This window comes from Cynocephalus volans, chromosome 5 (genome assembly GCF_027409185.1).
Source record: "Cynocephalus volans isolate mCynVol1 chromosome 5, mCynVol1.pri, whole genome shotgun sequence".
Classification (NCBI taxonomy): Eukaryota; Metazoa; Chordata; class Mammalia; order Dermoptera; family Cynocephalidae; genus Cynocephalus; species Cynocephalus volans.
The window spans coordinates 83844248-83858902 of record NC_084464.1 but is presented as its reverse complement, the minus strand read 5'-3'; the positions used below and the strand labels follow the sequence as shown (position 1 = coordinate 83858902).

The 14655-nt window shown below is 33.0% G+C and overlaps 1 protein-coding gene across 3 annotated transcripts in view; it reads left to right on the top strand.

Annotated features, from left to right (window-relative positions):
- PHIP (pleckstrin homology domain interacting protein) overlaps window positions 1-14655 on the top strand; it is a 126553-nt gene that overhangs the window by 76156 nt on the left and 35742 nt on the right. For 2 of the 3 annotated variants that reach the window (XM_063096464.1, XM_063096466.1), the window contains 6 exons: window positions 402-539; window positions 1228-1411; window positions 5448-5565; window positions 7647-7787; window positions 10525-10601; window positions 12906-13137. In XM_063096464.1, coding sequence (XP_062952534.1) covers window positions 402-539; window positions 1228-1411; window positions 5448-5565; window positions 7647-7787; window positions 10525-10601; window positions 12906-13137 — 890 coding nt within the window. The remainder of the gene's footprint in view (window positions 1-401; window positions 540-1227; window positions 1412-5447; window positions 5566-7646; window positions 7788-10524; window positions 10602-12905; window positions 13138-14655) is intronic. The other variant, XM_063096465.1, reaches the window with a different exon arrangement.

The following is a 14655-nucleotide window of genomic DNA, read 5'->3' as shown; positions in this document are numbered from 1 at the left end:
TTGAGAAAATGGGTATTCAGATTTGTTTTTTTAAAAGAAGATATGATCTAAGTGGAGAATCTTACTAGATGTATAACTTTGAACAATTATTTTGGTTTTCTCATCTGTAAAGCGGAGGTAATGATATGTAACTAACTGAGTTACTGTAAGGATTATGGATGCCTGAATCATGGTAAAAACACTTATTAAAAGTTAGCAATCATCCTCATTATTATTTTTAATAAATTAAGATGGGAGCGTGTTTTCTTTTTTTTTTTCTCCCATCATTTACAATTGATTATTTTAGGTCTTTTACCCAAGCAGAATTTGTGTTTAATTTTGAACTCATAAGTGAGATCGATGATTAAAATGGTTTGAATGGTGACCAAAATATCCTTAGCATTTTGTGTGGTATTACATAGGATTGAACCAAGTTTTAAGTCAGCAAGCAAACCAGGAGATTAGCCCACTGGACAGCATGATTCAAAGACTGCAACAGGAGCAAGACCTGAGACGTTCTGGTGAAGCAGGTATCAGTAATACCAGCCGTTTAAGTAGAGGTAAGCAGGGATTCTATTTTAAGTGAAATATTCAAAAATTTGAAACAGCAAAAATTTCTAGCAGTAGGAAGTGGCTATACAAATTATAGTACATCCATTAAATGAAGTATTAGACAGCCAGAATGTTCAAGGTTTTGATGAATATTTAGTGACCTAAGAAAATATTCATAATATGAGGTTCCAAATTATAGGTAAGTTTTTTCCTTCTGAATTTCCTATACTAAACATGTAGAAATTAGAAAAAATTTTTAAAATCAGTTTATTCAGTAATTTATAGAACATAGTTAAAGCCACGTTCTTGAACATCTCATCACCTTTGTTGTGTTATATTATTAAGCTTTAAGAGAAAAGTTAAAGCAAATTTACGAATCATTAATGTCCTTGGGTTTGACTATTTTCGCTTCTTAGGAAGCTTTCCCAAAAATACTCAGCATTTTTTTAAAGTAATGATTTTACATCCTTTGGGTTTAACAGTTTGTAGTTATGATTCATTGACTTGTCTAATTAACTGAATAACCATGTTTTATGTTCATTAAACTTTTGCCTGTAGTTTAATTCTTGATTTGGTAATTGATTTGTCACAATAGGAAGTTTCTTCTGGAAGACAGTATAGTTTTTTTTTTTTCTGTTATAAACTAATGTAGAACTGTCTCTAAATATAACTTACCATACTAATTTTTCCACTTAGGCTCCGTTAGTTCTACCTCAGAGGTTCATTCACCACCAAACATAGGACTAAGGCGTAGCGGACAAATTGAAGGCGTACGGCAAATGCACAGCAATGCCCCAAGAAGTGAAATAGCCACAGAGCGAGATCTTGTAGCTTGGAGTCGAAGGGTGGTAGTGCCTGAGCTGTCAGCTGGTGTAGCCAGGTAAGGGGAATTGTGAATTTTTGTGTACCATAGTTGCTTGTGTTCATTTTGAGTTATGATCTTCAAAATACTTTTTCAGCTTTGTAATGTCTCTTATACTTATCTGAAAAGCTAGTATTTTAAACTATTCATGACTGTAGAAAAATTATATTTCTTAAATACATCCTTTTCTGGAATAATTCATGTAAATAATATTAGATGGGATGTGTTAAGGTGAATGGGGAAAATCATAAATTTGGATTGACCAAACAGGAGATTTTACTGAATAACATGTTTAAATCTTAGTTTGTCCCATTTAACTGTATCTTAAAACATTTTATAAAGTTTGTTATAATTATTTAGGTTTTAAATGGATTTTGCTGATCATTCATACCATATCATTCACTGGCATAAAGAAAATATATTAGTTGTTGGTAAATATATATATATTAAATCAAATGATGCTTTTTATATTTAAAGTATACTTATTTGAATTTAGAAGTATTGATTTATTATAATTCTGTTCTCATAGTCCATGCTATGAGGGAATGTTATATCCAGTTCCTTTTGATTCTTTAGTCATGAAATACTCATGAATGAGGTCCATATGAACCTAAGGAAGACCGACTTCTATATTATAATAAAAAGTGTGAAAATCAAAATGTGTATTTGAATTTAAGATTTTCTAGTTCTTGAGCTCAAAAAATAATAGTAATTATATAATTAAAATATTTTTAATAGTAATATTCATAAAGGTTATGCCGTTTAATTAGACAGTACATATACTTCCAATCTGTGTTAGAATTTAGGATTAAATATACACCTAAGATATAAATTTGAACAGTAACTTTATCTTATGATAAATATGCCCAGATGTCTGTATATTTTTCATTGGGTTCCTGTCTACTTTTTAATTCTAATATTAAGGTTTGAAGGAGGTTCAGTAAATAACACCCATCTTTTCAAGGCCAGTTCTGAACTAATTGAAAAATAATGCAGAGGAGAAAAAGATACATAGGAAATCAGAATATTATTTTTTATTACTGATACAGTTGTGAAGAATGTGGCTTTTATCTGCATGAAATTGTGTTTCCTACTACTAAAGTTGAAACACAAATAGTAGTGAGCCACAGTATTTCTCCTCATGGTGGGCATCTGGTTTGCTTCTTTAAAATGCAGAGCAGAATGTATACATTGGATAGAATGGTATAGGGCGGGGCCATACAAAGTTGGGTTTTCCTTCCAGAGCATATGAATTGAATAGCTCATTCCGTCTTTCCAGGAGGGGAATGAAAAAGGAGGTGTGGTCGCTAGTTGGTTTTTGAGTTCCTGCATATGTAAGGAAACATGAGGAGTGAGGAAGATTTGTTTCTCTGCAAATATTCATCACCTTTTTATCTGTCATTGGGCGTAACCATTAAACCTGTGGCTAAGCAAGGCTGTGGCCATCACTTAAAGGATATTCTTAATTTGACTTTCCTAGAGCTTTGTCCCCAGCATTTAGTACTCTTTGGGAATCTTCCTGGCATCCCCCTGGTGGGTAGTTTAAAGTTTGCTCCTAAAAGGTTATGAAATGGGTCAAACTAGTACATTAGTTAAAATTAAATTCAATCACGTAGCTGACAAAGGGTTAATATATTTAATATATAAAGAACTCTCAAAACTCAATAGTAAACAGAACTGTCCAATCAGAAAATGTGCAAAAGACTTCAATAGACATTCACCAAATAGGGTCTACAGATGACTGATAAGCACATGAAAAGATATTCAACAGCATTAGGCATTTGGGAAATGCAAATTAAAACCACAATGAAATATCACTACATACCTATCAACATGGCTAAAATAAAAAATAAGTGACAGCACTAAATGCTGTGGAGGATGTAGAGAAAACTGGATTATTCATTCATTGCTGATAAATGGCACAGCCATTGTGGGAAACAGTTTTGCTTTTTCTTAAAAACCTAAACATGCATCTGCCGCATGATCCAGCAGTTCCACTCTTGAGGATTTATCTCAGAGAAATAAAAACTCAAGTTTACACAAAATTTGTACAAAATGTATAGCAGCTTTATTTGTAATAGCCAAAAGCCAGAAAAATACCCAGATGTCCTTTAGTGGGTAAATGGTTAAACAAACTGGTATGTCCACACTTTGGAAAACTACTCTGCAATAAAAAAAAAAAAAAACCTATTGATAAAACAACTTGGATGACTCTTGAAGGAATTATTCTGAGTGAAAAAAAAATCTCAAAGATTACGTACTGTATGATCTCATTTACAGAATATTCTTGAAATGACAAAAGTATAGAGATGGAGAACAGATGAGTGGTTGCTAAGATTGTGGGAAATGGAAGGATGAGGGAGAGGATAGAGAAATGGGTATGATAATAAAAGGATACAACAAAGGATCTTTGTGGTGATGGTAATGTTCTGTGTCTTGACTGGGGTGATGGACACACAAACCTCCACATGTGATAAATTTGCATAGAACTAAATACACAGGTTTGTGCGCGCGCGCGCGCACACACACACACACACAAATGAGTAGAAGCATAGCAGGAAGTCTGAATAAGTTCAGTGAGTGGTATCAGTGTCAGCCTCCTGGTTGTGATATTGCACTATAGTTTTGCAAGATGTTACTATTGGGGTTGGGCAACTGGATAAAGTATACAAGGAATCTCTCTGTATTATATCTTACATGTGAATTTATAATTATATCAGTAAGTTCAATTTTAAAAAGAAAAAACAAAACATTAAATCCAAGCCCATCCTTTTCACAACATTTAAATTCACTCGTTTTATTTTCCATTTAGAATTATGACCCACCCACACTGGAGATTTGTAATTAAGTAGAACGACAACATTAATATACTCTAGTAATAAAATATCAACAGTATAGAGGTGCTTTAAGTTTGAGTATTAACTCTCTTCCCATTATGAAATCTTAAGGGAAAAATTAAAGTTCAAATATTAATACTCTTGCAGTTCAAAAACTTTAAAGTTGCTAAGAAATTAAAATAAAAAAAAAAATTCTCTTGTCCTTGTTAGTTTAGGTTCCATGAAATTAAAGTTCAAAATTAATGTTCTTCAACTGTTATTGCTCGATTTCATCTTGATGTTCAAGTTTTTTCAGTAGGTGAAGCCTGACTTGCCTCTGACTGGAAAGAACGTAGTTCTTTGAGGGCTTCAGGAGTTGTATTGGTTCAACCTCAAGGCTCTAGTGTGTCTCATTTTTAACAAAAGATTCCAGCATACATGATTATCTGAGCATAGGCCATTGTATTAGTCCATTTAGGTTGCTTATAATAAAGTACCTGGAACTGGGTGATTTATAAAGAAAAATGAAATTTATTGCTTATGGTTTCTGAGGCTGGGAAGTCCAAAGTCCATCTGGAGGTGGCAACAGTGACCCAGGGGTCTCACATTGCAAGGTGGTGGAAGCAGAGAGAGCAAGAGAGAGAGAAAGGCAGACTTTCCTCTTTTAAAGCCCTCAGTACCACACCCCTGACCACCATTTTTAATCCATTCATTACTGCATGGTCCTACAATCTAATCACCTCTTCAAGGCTCCACCTTCCAAACATCATAATAGGATTTCCCACCTTCTTAACAGTCACAGTGGAAGCTAAGTTTCTAATACGTAAAACTTGGGGACACAGTTCAAGCTGCAAGGAGTTTTGGGGGGACATAATTCAATCCACTACAGCCATATTCTCACACAATTAAAAGAAATCCAATTTCTATCCCTTGGAGCACTTACTCTATGAATAACCATATTCCCAGAACCTAATACTTGATTTTCCAAAGACCATAGCAGAAATGGTGGTGTCAATTTCAAGCAGACAGAATCTGAATATCTAATATTGCAGTCATCTAATGCCAGATGTCCTTACCTCAAAACCTGTGAATTTAAACTCAGAAATTTTACCACATGCTTCCCATCTGGAAAGAAAACATCAAGAGTAGCATTTCTTCCTTGATACTTAACATTCCTTTTGGGGGGTAATCAGTTGTAAAATTTACATTAATGTATATGGCTTTTAATATTCTTTCAGTAGGCAAGAAGAATGGAGAACTGCAAAGGGAGAAGAAGAAGTAAAGACTTATAGGTCAGAAGAGAAAAGAAAACACTTAACTGTTTCAAAAGAGACTAAAATACCCACTGTTTCAAAGGTAAATATTAAATGCTTAGATGTTTAGTATTTGCTCTGTAAGTGTAGTGACCATAAATGTTAATATTCTAAACAGGATAATTAATAAAATAATGTAATTAATTCTTGATTTTTCTCTCTGGATTACCTATTGTTTACCATTTCAATTTTTTAATTCAACATATCCTGCCTTCTAGCATACCTTTTCTCCAAATGTCAATTCTTATATACTCATTAAATCTAATTAATTATACAAAAATAAGCCTGAACAGGAGCTTTCTTCAGTTCTACTGCTGGTTGCATACTCTAAAGCAGTGTTTTGTTTTTGTTTTTTCAGTGTATCTTTTTGCTATTTTGTACGTATATTTTATTGTAGATAATGAAATTGGCTATTGCTGCTATAAATAATAGTTCTTATTTTCTTCATTAAGGGAGGTAGATTGTCCCTACTAGTTTTGCCCTGTTGGTTTCTCTGTCATCCTACTCTGGATAGTTGGTTTCTCTGTCATCCTACTTTGGATCCAGTGGATTTCTGTTGGTCTTGCCCTAATCAGGGAGAGATGTATACTTACTCCCCTGAGTGCTGAGGAGTCACAAGTATCTAGTCTTCCATTTCTTGTTTGTTTGCTTGTTTACCATCTTAGCTTGAAAGCTTCAGAGGCTTAGATTCTGAAATTGGAGAAACCTACATGAAACTTCTTTTCAGGTCCGAGTCACCAGCTAAGCAGTGATCTAAACGAAGAAAAAAATAATTGGTCTTCTGACCCAGCTTTGTGCTTCTTCTTTTCATTTGAGTTCCTTACACCTCCTACATCAGTCTCCTTTTCTAGAATTCACTTTTCTGTTTTATGATTTTTCTCTTCAAAATACTCAAGTAGTCCTTTGCTATTTTATGTTTTTCTTTATTAAGGATATCATACCAGTGATCAGTAGGACCGCATAGTTCTAGAATTCCTGTTAGTGTAATAAAAGATAATTTCTTTCTAAAATCTTTTGCTTTTTGTTTTCTGGTTGGTTATTTTTTTCACGGTGACTGGAAAGCATACCATTTTCTGCATCCTTTGCTCAGAACCCAAAGATGTGGGGGCATAAACTCAAAATTTTGAAGAGAGTTTATATTGCTACTACCTATATGGATGGAATATGGTAATATCTATTAAAATTAAAAGGTGTGCTTATAATTTAATCCAATAGTGACACTTCGAAGACTTTATTTTAGAAATAAAAGGACTGATGTATATGTATACACATATATATGTATGTGTGTATGCACATATTTATAGTATCTCTGGTGGCAAAAACTGGAATAACTTTCGTGTCCCTTGGTGGAAGAAAGGTAGAATGTCATGACTTTAAAAAAAGTTAGTTAAAACTCACTTCATTGCCTTGGAAAAAGGTTCATGATGTACTGTTAAGTGAAAAAGTAGGTAGAACTGTAATGTATATAATATAACTTCATTTTTGTTTTCAAAATCTAGTGAGAATGAGGAAAGGTTTAGAGCACACCTGTCAGGCTGCTAACTGATAATCATAGACGTATAAAATATGAGATGACATCTTTCATCTCTCAAAGTTGCAACTTTTTTTCTTTCAGTGATACTTGGTACTAACTGTGCAAGTGGTAGTCTAACACAAAAAAACTCTTTAATAAGGTTGGTTTTGGGCAATATGTTTAGTCCCAAAATTGCAGTGGCATAAACAAGTTGGAAATCTCTATCATATAAAAACCATGTAAGGTCCAGGCCTAGTATGGTGCCCTCAGTGTTGAGGACTGAAGCTCTTTCATTTTTTGATTCTCCTGGATCTGACCTCATGCCTCAAAATATCAATATCCTCATTTAAGCCTGCAGGATAGATCAGTCAAGGGAAGGTACAAAGGGCACATATGCTCTCTTAGGAAAGTTCTTTGATGATGTTCTACAACATTGTCTCAGGTATCCCATTGACCAAAACCTGTCACATTAGTTCATTTAAGGAATGAACTAATATTTAATAGTCTTAAATAAGAATGAATTTTTTTAATAACTAAAAAATTTTAACTTTTAAACTAAGAAGCCTGCTCTTTAAGCATACTGTGAATAAATTTAATTTTCTTTTTTCCAGAATCATGCTCATGAACATTTCCTGGATCTTGGAGAATCCAAAAAGCAGCAGGCAAATCAACACAATTATCGTACAAGATCTGCACTGGAAGAGACTCCTAGACCCTCAGAAGAGATAGAAAATGGCACTAGTTCTTCAGATGTAAGATTCACAAATTTGTTTATATTTTTAATTATTTTTTTAATATGACTTATCTTTTGCATTTATTGATATATTTATAGATGTAGGTCATAGATAGCATTTTTAGGTCTTATAATGATATTGATAGCTTTCATTTACTAAAGATCTACTACCAGGCTTGGCACACAGATTCATAATCTCAAATCCACAGAACAAATTCATATAAATTAATTATTCTTGTTTTATATATAAAGGTCCTGAGGTTCAAAGCTGTTGAGATTACACATTCACCTAACTATTAAATGGTAGAACAGGCATTAAGTGCAGGTTCCTTTCACTTTAAAGCCAAGCTTTTTAAATGGTACTATGAAGCTCTAGTACAATGTAACTATAACAGCTAATCAGTAGGCATTTGACAATTTTGTTTAGTTTTTAGCTTTCTCATTGTAATTTTTAAATTTTCCTCATGCATAATGATTTCCATAAATATTGTCCCTACTAAATTATACATTCTTTCAGCAAAGGCAGTCAATTGGCAATCACAAACTAATCTTAGTCAGCACTTATGACTGTCTTCTTTCCCCTCCCCATCACCTGCTTTCCCCACAGTTAGGTCAGAGATGCAGTCATCATAGATATTGCCTGCTATACACTTTAGAAGCCATGTTGTGTTTTGCAGTGTTAGACATATATGAGAATTCTCTGAGTATATTTTCTGTGGACAGGGCGATACGAATTCAAACTGAGAATATGCTAACCGCAGCTTAATAGGTAGTTTCCAATGGCTTTAGGTCCTAGTATGGCCAGGTCAAAATGATGTGTTCAGTCTGGCAAAAAGACAGCATATACTAATTACATAAACGTGACACAGCAATTTGGATAGATGCACAAAACAAACTAAGTATTTGCCTTATAAAATATTTCTTAAAATATATGTGGGCTAGTTATTTTATCTTATAAAATATATTTAGTTTTGAAAGATTTGTAGTATGATTCTTTTAAATATTGTTTCTATAAAATACTGTAAATATGATTGAGTTTATTAGAAATTTATAACATGTATTTCCAGGAATGTATCTGTTACATAAAGAAAAATGTTATCAGATACTTCACTTGTGTTCAAAATGAATTTATTTATGCTTTAACATTCTTTTAGAGCAGTTGAATTAGTTTCTAGAGGAGTACCTTGAGAACAGACTATCACCTCGGGCATAATATACTAATTAATGGAAAGAATCCTGGTTTTTTGGGATCAAATTTTTGTACTTTAGTAGTTTGTATTTGAAGTAATTCTGTTTCTTTTCTCCCCCTTTAAGGAAGTAACGTACAAAATGTAGGACTAATCATATCTTTTTTTTTTTTTTTTTTTTTTTTTTGTCGTTTTTTCGTGATCGGCACTCAGCCAGTGAGTGCACCAGTCATTCCTATATAGGATCCGAACCTGCGGCGGGAGCGTTGCCGCGCTCCCAGCGCAGCACTCTACCGAGTGCGCCACGGGCTCGGCCCAGGAATAATCATATCTTTTGTGTGGATTTCTCACTACATTGAGTAGAGATTAAATTTGTTAATAAAAAACTATTGGAATTTGATCTTTCATTTTTGCTTAACTTTTAAAACTCTGTGGAATAGTCATACAATTGACATTCTTCATGAAGACATCAAAATGAGAAAAATTTTCTCCAAAATATATTATTTTATTTAAAAAGTGAAGGAATACATCCTATTGTTCTTGGAAAATGGTCTGAATGTTCCAGGGAAGTAATAACACTTGACCATTCTTGTGGAAAGTTGTGTGGGCTTTAATGGCCTGGATTCAAATCAAGCTTTGTTGCTTATTAGTTGTGCCACCCTGGACACATTTCTTAACCTTTTTAATTTTTAGTTTCTTTTCGAGCTTTAGTTTATTTAAATAATTTCCCCATATTACCAACTGTGTTTTGTTGAGACCAAATGGGATGATGTATACAAAGTGTTTAGAGTAGTTTCTGACATATATTAAAAGCTTAGCAAGTAGAGGGACTATTGTTATTGGAGCATAAAGTTTATTTGAGCAAGGAAGAAGTGGTGTATAATTTTGTGACCAAAAAAACCCAACTTTTTTATGAAGAAAATGTCTTCACAAATAATATTCTATGGAAACAGTGTTTGGGTTTGGGTATTTTTTTGTTTTTTACCTTTTGAATAAAATAAGCCCAGAGGTAGAAAGAATATCCTTTTCTGTGTGGTAAGGTTATTTTAATAATAATAAATTAAATATAAATGTCCCTAATTTTAAGCTTCTTAGAACATCTATACAAAAGAAAGTTTAATTTTTTAAAAGGCCCAAGAAGTAAAAATTAATTTCAAATGTTAACTGTAGAATTTGATATCATTTGGTCTAGAAAGATACATTATGAGGCTTTAAAAAACGTGAATCATCTGAGATATTGTTCTGAGACTCAGAGTTCTTTTGAGGTGGGGAGGGCAGCTGACCAGTATGAGGATTTGAACCCTTGACTTTGGTGTTCCAACACCGTGCTCTAACCAACTAAGCTAATCAGCCAGCCCCTAAGTTCAGTATTAAGTATAAAGTCTTTATATACATTTAATTCTCATCTTTTTGTATAAAAACATAAAAGCTGTGTTTTACAACAAACTTAAATTAGGTTTTAATTTAAATATCCCAATATGATTGTTATAGATATCATTATTTTTTTCTGTAATTGGAGAATGTTATTTTGTAAATTGTGCAGTAAAATATGTATTCACTGTCTCTTAGGATGGTGAAGTGGTTGCTGTCAGTGGTGGAACATCTGAAGAAGAAGAGAGAGCATGGCATAGTGATGGCAGTTCTAGGTAAGTGAATTTTTATTTCTCCTAATGTTATATAAAATCCTGAAAAACCTTAAGGGTTTTTTTGTTTTTGTGTTTGTTTTTACCAGGAACAAATATCAGAGTCTTTTTTGGTTTAAAATTAGTTCTTCTTCAGAACTTCTTTCTGATTATCCAACATTTAGATTTTCTTCATGACATGTTTTCTCTAAAAAATTTTTTTGATAATTGCAACTTGATTTCAAAAATGATGCTTTTAAGCTTTTTATCTCCTTACTTGGTTATATCTTTGAATACTCTTATTTATAATATTGAATCACAAACTAGTTTCATTACCGGTTTTGAAAAATGTTTAAGCATCAACTTATGAAAATGATGAGATCTTATAGAATTAACTATCTTATATAATGGGATTTATGTAATACTACTACTACTATTTTCTATAGGAATTGGGAATAAGCTTTCCTTTTTTTCTTTTATCTGTGTCCCATTTGGTCATACAAGTGAGGATTTCTTCAACTCCTTATGGTGGTGATTCACATTTTTACAAGGCTGATGGCCTTGGCTAATCTTGCAAAGCGTAGCCTTTGGAGGAGGTAATTATGTTTAGCCTCTTGCACTTATTCCCCATTGCAGTGGCTCTTAAAATAGAAGTGTCAAAGAAAGTATGAAGTGGAGACTATAAGATTTTCTTCTTATCAGTTCTAGAATCAAGGGCTTTCCTATTCCCAAAGTAGTGATTTCTGATTATGTCTAGTAGTTTCTGTGTTTGAAATAGGGCAGTGAAGGAAAAATTCACCTTCTTTTCACTCAGCAATGGAAATGGAGTATCTCAAACCATGAGACAACAGAGGTTCCTATACTGAAAGAGCAGTGTTGGCTTCAGCAGTTGGGGACAGTTGTTATACAGAACATGGGCTCTGGAGTTTGTAGTTATATCTAATTGGCAGCAGAAGATTTTCTGTAACAGCTGAGTATCCAGAGAGTGGCTACTGTGAGATTTGGCAAGTGCCATTTACAGTGGTTATGGGCTGGGGTTAGTATAAATAAAATACTCATAAGATATTCTAGAATAGAGTATCTGAAAATATTTTTTATTTACGTTCTTAAAAATAATTTTTAATTTCATAGTGAAATCATGAAATAATGCTAGAAAACACCTTAATTACTCGTTTCATATCTGTGATGATTATTCTTGGGAGGATTAGGTAAATGACCATTAAGGACATTTAGATCTTGGAGGGAGGGGTGATGATGGTGGAACAAAACTCCAGAAAAATCTTTCAGTGTTAGTATTATCAGCTATATTTTTAGAGATATGAGGTCGTGTATTACTTAATCTAGACAGACTAATTATTGATTTTCTCATAGTATAACTTAGATTCTTAAGGCATTTATATTTATAGAACGGTAAAAAGTAAATAAACATTCTCATGTACTAAAATTGAAACAGAAGATAACATAACTAGATTCTTTATTTTGCAACATCAGTTCAGTAAAACATGTCTGTGAAGGTAAACTAAAAAGAAATGGCAAACGTGATTGTTATCAGTACATAACGTAGTAAGCACTTTTTTTGAATTATGGCATGTTTTGAAGCATAAAATATATCTAAGGTGTAGGTAGGTAGAATAATTTTATTTAAATGAAATTTCTTTTCTTGTTTTTGTGTGGCTGGCCAGTACGGGGATCTGAACCCTGATCTTGGTGTTCTAACTGAGTGATCTAACTAGCCAGCTGAAATTTTTTTGTTTTTTTTTAACATACTAAGTAAAGTTTGCAAGCACAGTCTTTCCACCGGGTAGGAACGCTTCTGACCCTGCCAGTTCAATATCCAGCTATCAAGAGAGCACTAGTGCTATGCCTTGGAAATTCGTCCTGTCAAGAACCTCCCACCTTCCCTCAAAAAAAGGCATCCCTGGCTCCTCCTTAATGTTGACACCTCCTATGCTCTCCAGAGCTATTTTTCTTCTGTAGCTAGAACTGAGGAAGATGACACCCCCCCACACACACAATATTTTTATATGCCCTACAATATTTTTAACCTGCAATACTCAGTATTTTTCTTAAAATCATAGAAGGTACTTAAATTGTTATTTCACTTTTAGCTGCGTCCATATTTGTCATCAATTTTTGTTTTAGATATTTGGTGAAGCCTACAGAATATTAAGAAACTTTTGAAGATGAGTTTTAAATTAGGGAAGTAAATTTGTTAGTTCATTAAGTCTGTAATGTCTGTCATTCATCTTTATTATGTTTTTTCTTTTTATAAAACAGTCTTAGAATTTTATCTTTCGTGTGTTTTTAAAATCCCTTCTTTACTTCTAGCGACTACTCCAGTGATTACTCTGACTGGACAGCAGATGCAGGAATTAACCTGCAGCCACCAAAGAAAATTCCTAAGCATAAAACCAAGAAAGCAGAAAGCAGTTCAGATGAAGAAGAAGAATCTGAAAAACAGAAGCAAAAACAGATTAAAAAGGAAAGGAAAAAAATAAATGAGGAAAAAGATGGACCAACATCACCAAAGAAAAAGAAGCCCAAAGAAAGAAAACAAAAGGTTGATCTTTCCTTTATTATAAATTTAGTGTTTCTATGATAACAACTTAAAGCACACATTTTAAAAGTGCAGTTGAGCATAAACATTGTTGAAGTGTATCAGCAAGTCATAATAGAAAAAACTCAGTACACAGCTGTAAAATAAATTATACCAAAATAAATTTTGTTTACTCAAGTTTTTAGATGTTTAGGATGTAAGAGTATTTACTTTCAAAATTACCATGTTCTACGTATTAAGTGTTTAATCTTAAAATATGATCAGATTTTTCTTGATAGTCACGTAGGATTTATTCATTTATTTATGTAAAAAAAAATGCTGCATAACATATAGTTTATTAGCCTATCAATTGCCTTTATGTTTAACCATCCATATTAACTGTTGTTGCTGAAAATAAACAAAAAGTCTAGGGGAAATCACTACATGGAGTAAGAATGACTGAACTTGTCATAGTTGCCCACATGGCAAATATGAATCTAAAGTGGGATAATATAGGCTTCTTGTATCAAGCCTTCATTAATTACATAGTGTGTGAGCCATAAATTTTCAGTCCTTAGGTCAGTAGTAGTATTGGTATGATTACTACATGTTATGCCTGTGAACAATTTGAGAGAGATCAGAGAAAGTAAGGAATCAATCTTGTGGAAAGAAGATCTATCAGCTATTACAGAGTTGAAATTCTTTAACTTCGGAATGAAAATAAGAGCTGATTAATTTTTGCTCTGAAGTAGACATGCTTTTGCTCCCCAAAAGACTGTAAATGGGAAGCATATTTGATTAAACAAAAGGAAGTTTTTTAAAAACTTCTACCGTTTTTAGAATTAAATGTAAGTTGCCATTTGTAGAATTAAATGCTAAAAGTTTATGTAGAGTATCCTCAGAGAGCTTTGAAAAAGTGTAAAAATACATATCTTAAGTGTTTATTTCATCTGCATTGGTTAAATTCTTATTTGTTTCAGTCTTATACAATTATGAATTATTTTAATTTGGATTCTGCAGCTACTATTCTTATTGTCACGTCCTTTGCTTTTGTCTGAGGAAGCTTTACCAAAGAGAACACCACACATTTGCCCACAATTTTTCTCTTCTGTCTTGTCAGTGATGATAAATGTAATCTGACGCATTGTTTTATGTAGTAGACAGATTGGTTGAAAAAAACTGATTTAGCCATGTATGTGGCTAATAAGGTAAATGTTCTTTTTCATCTCAAGACAGTTTTGATGCGCTTTCGATGAGTTTGCAAGGATAAGTCACTATAAGAACCTAATTCCTTTGTCCCAATAATATAATTTGCTTTTTCTGGTCTCCCTTGATTTGATAGTTATCCATAAACTAATACCATGGGCTCCTTCATGCAGTGCCACATATGGATCCACTGTTACTGTTTGACTTATTTTAATTTCACTGTTTTGCTGTCAACAAAGTATTGTAACAGGATCTATCTATACCGATAGATATATGTGGGACAGTTTAAATATCGTAAGATTGGGATACAATAGACTATTCCCTTTAGTTTGAATT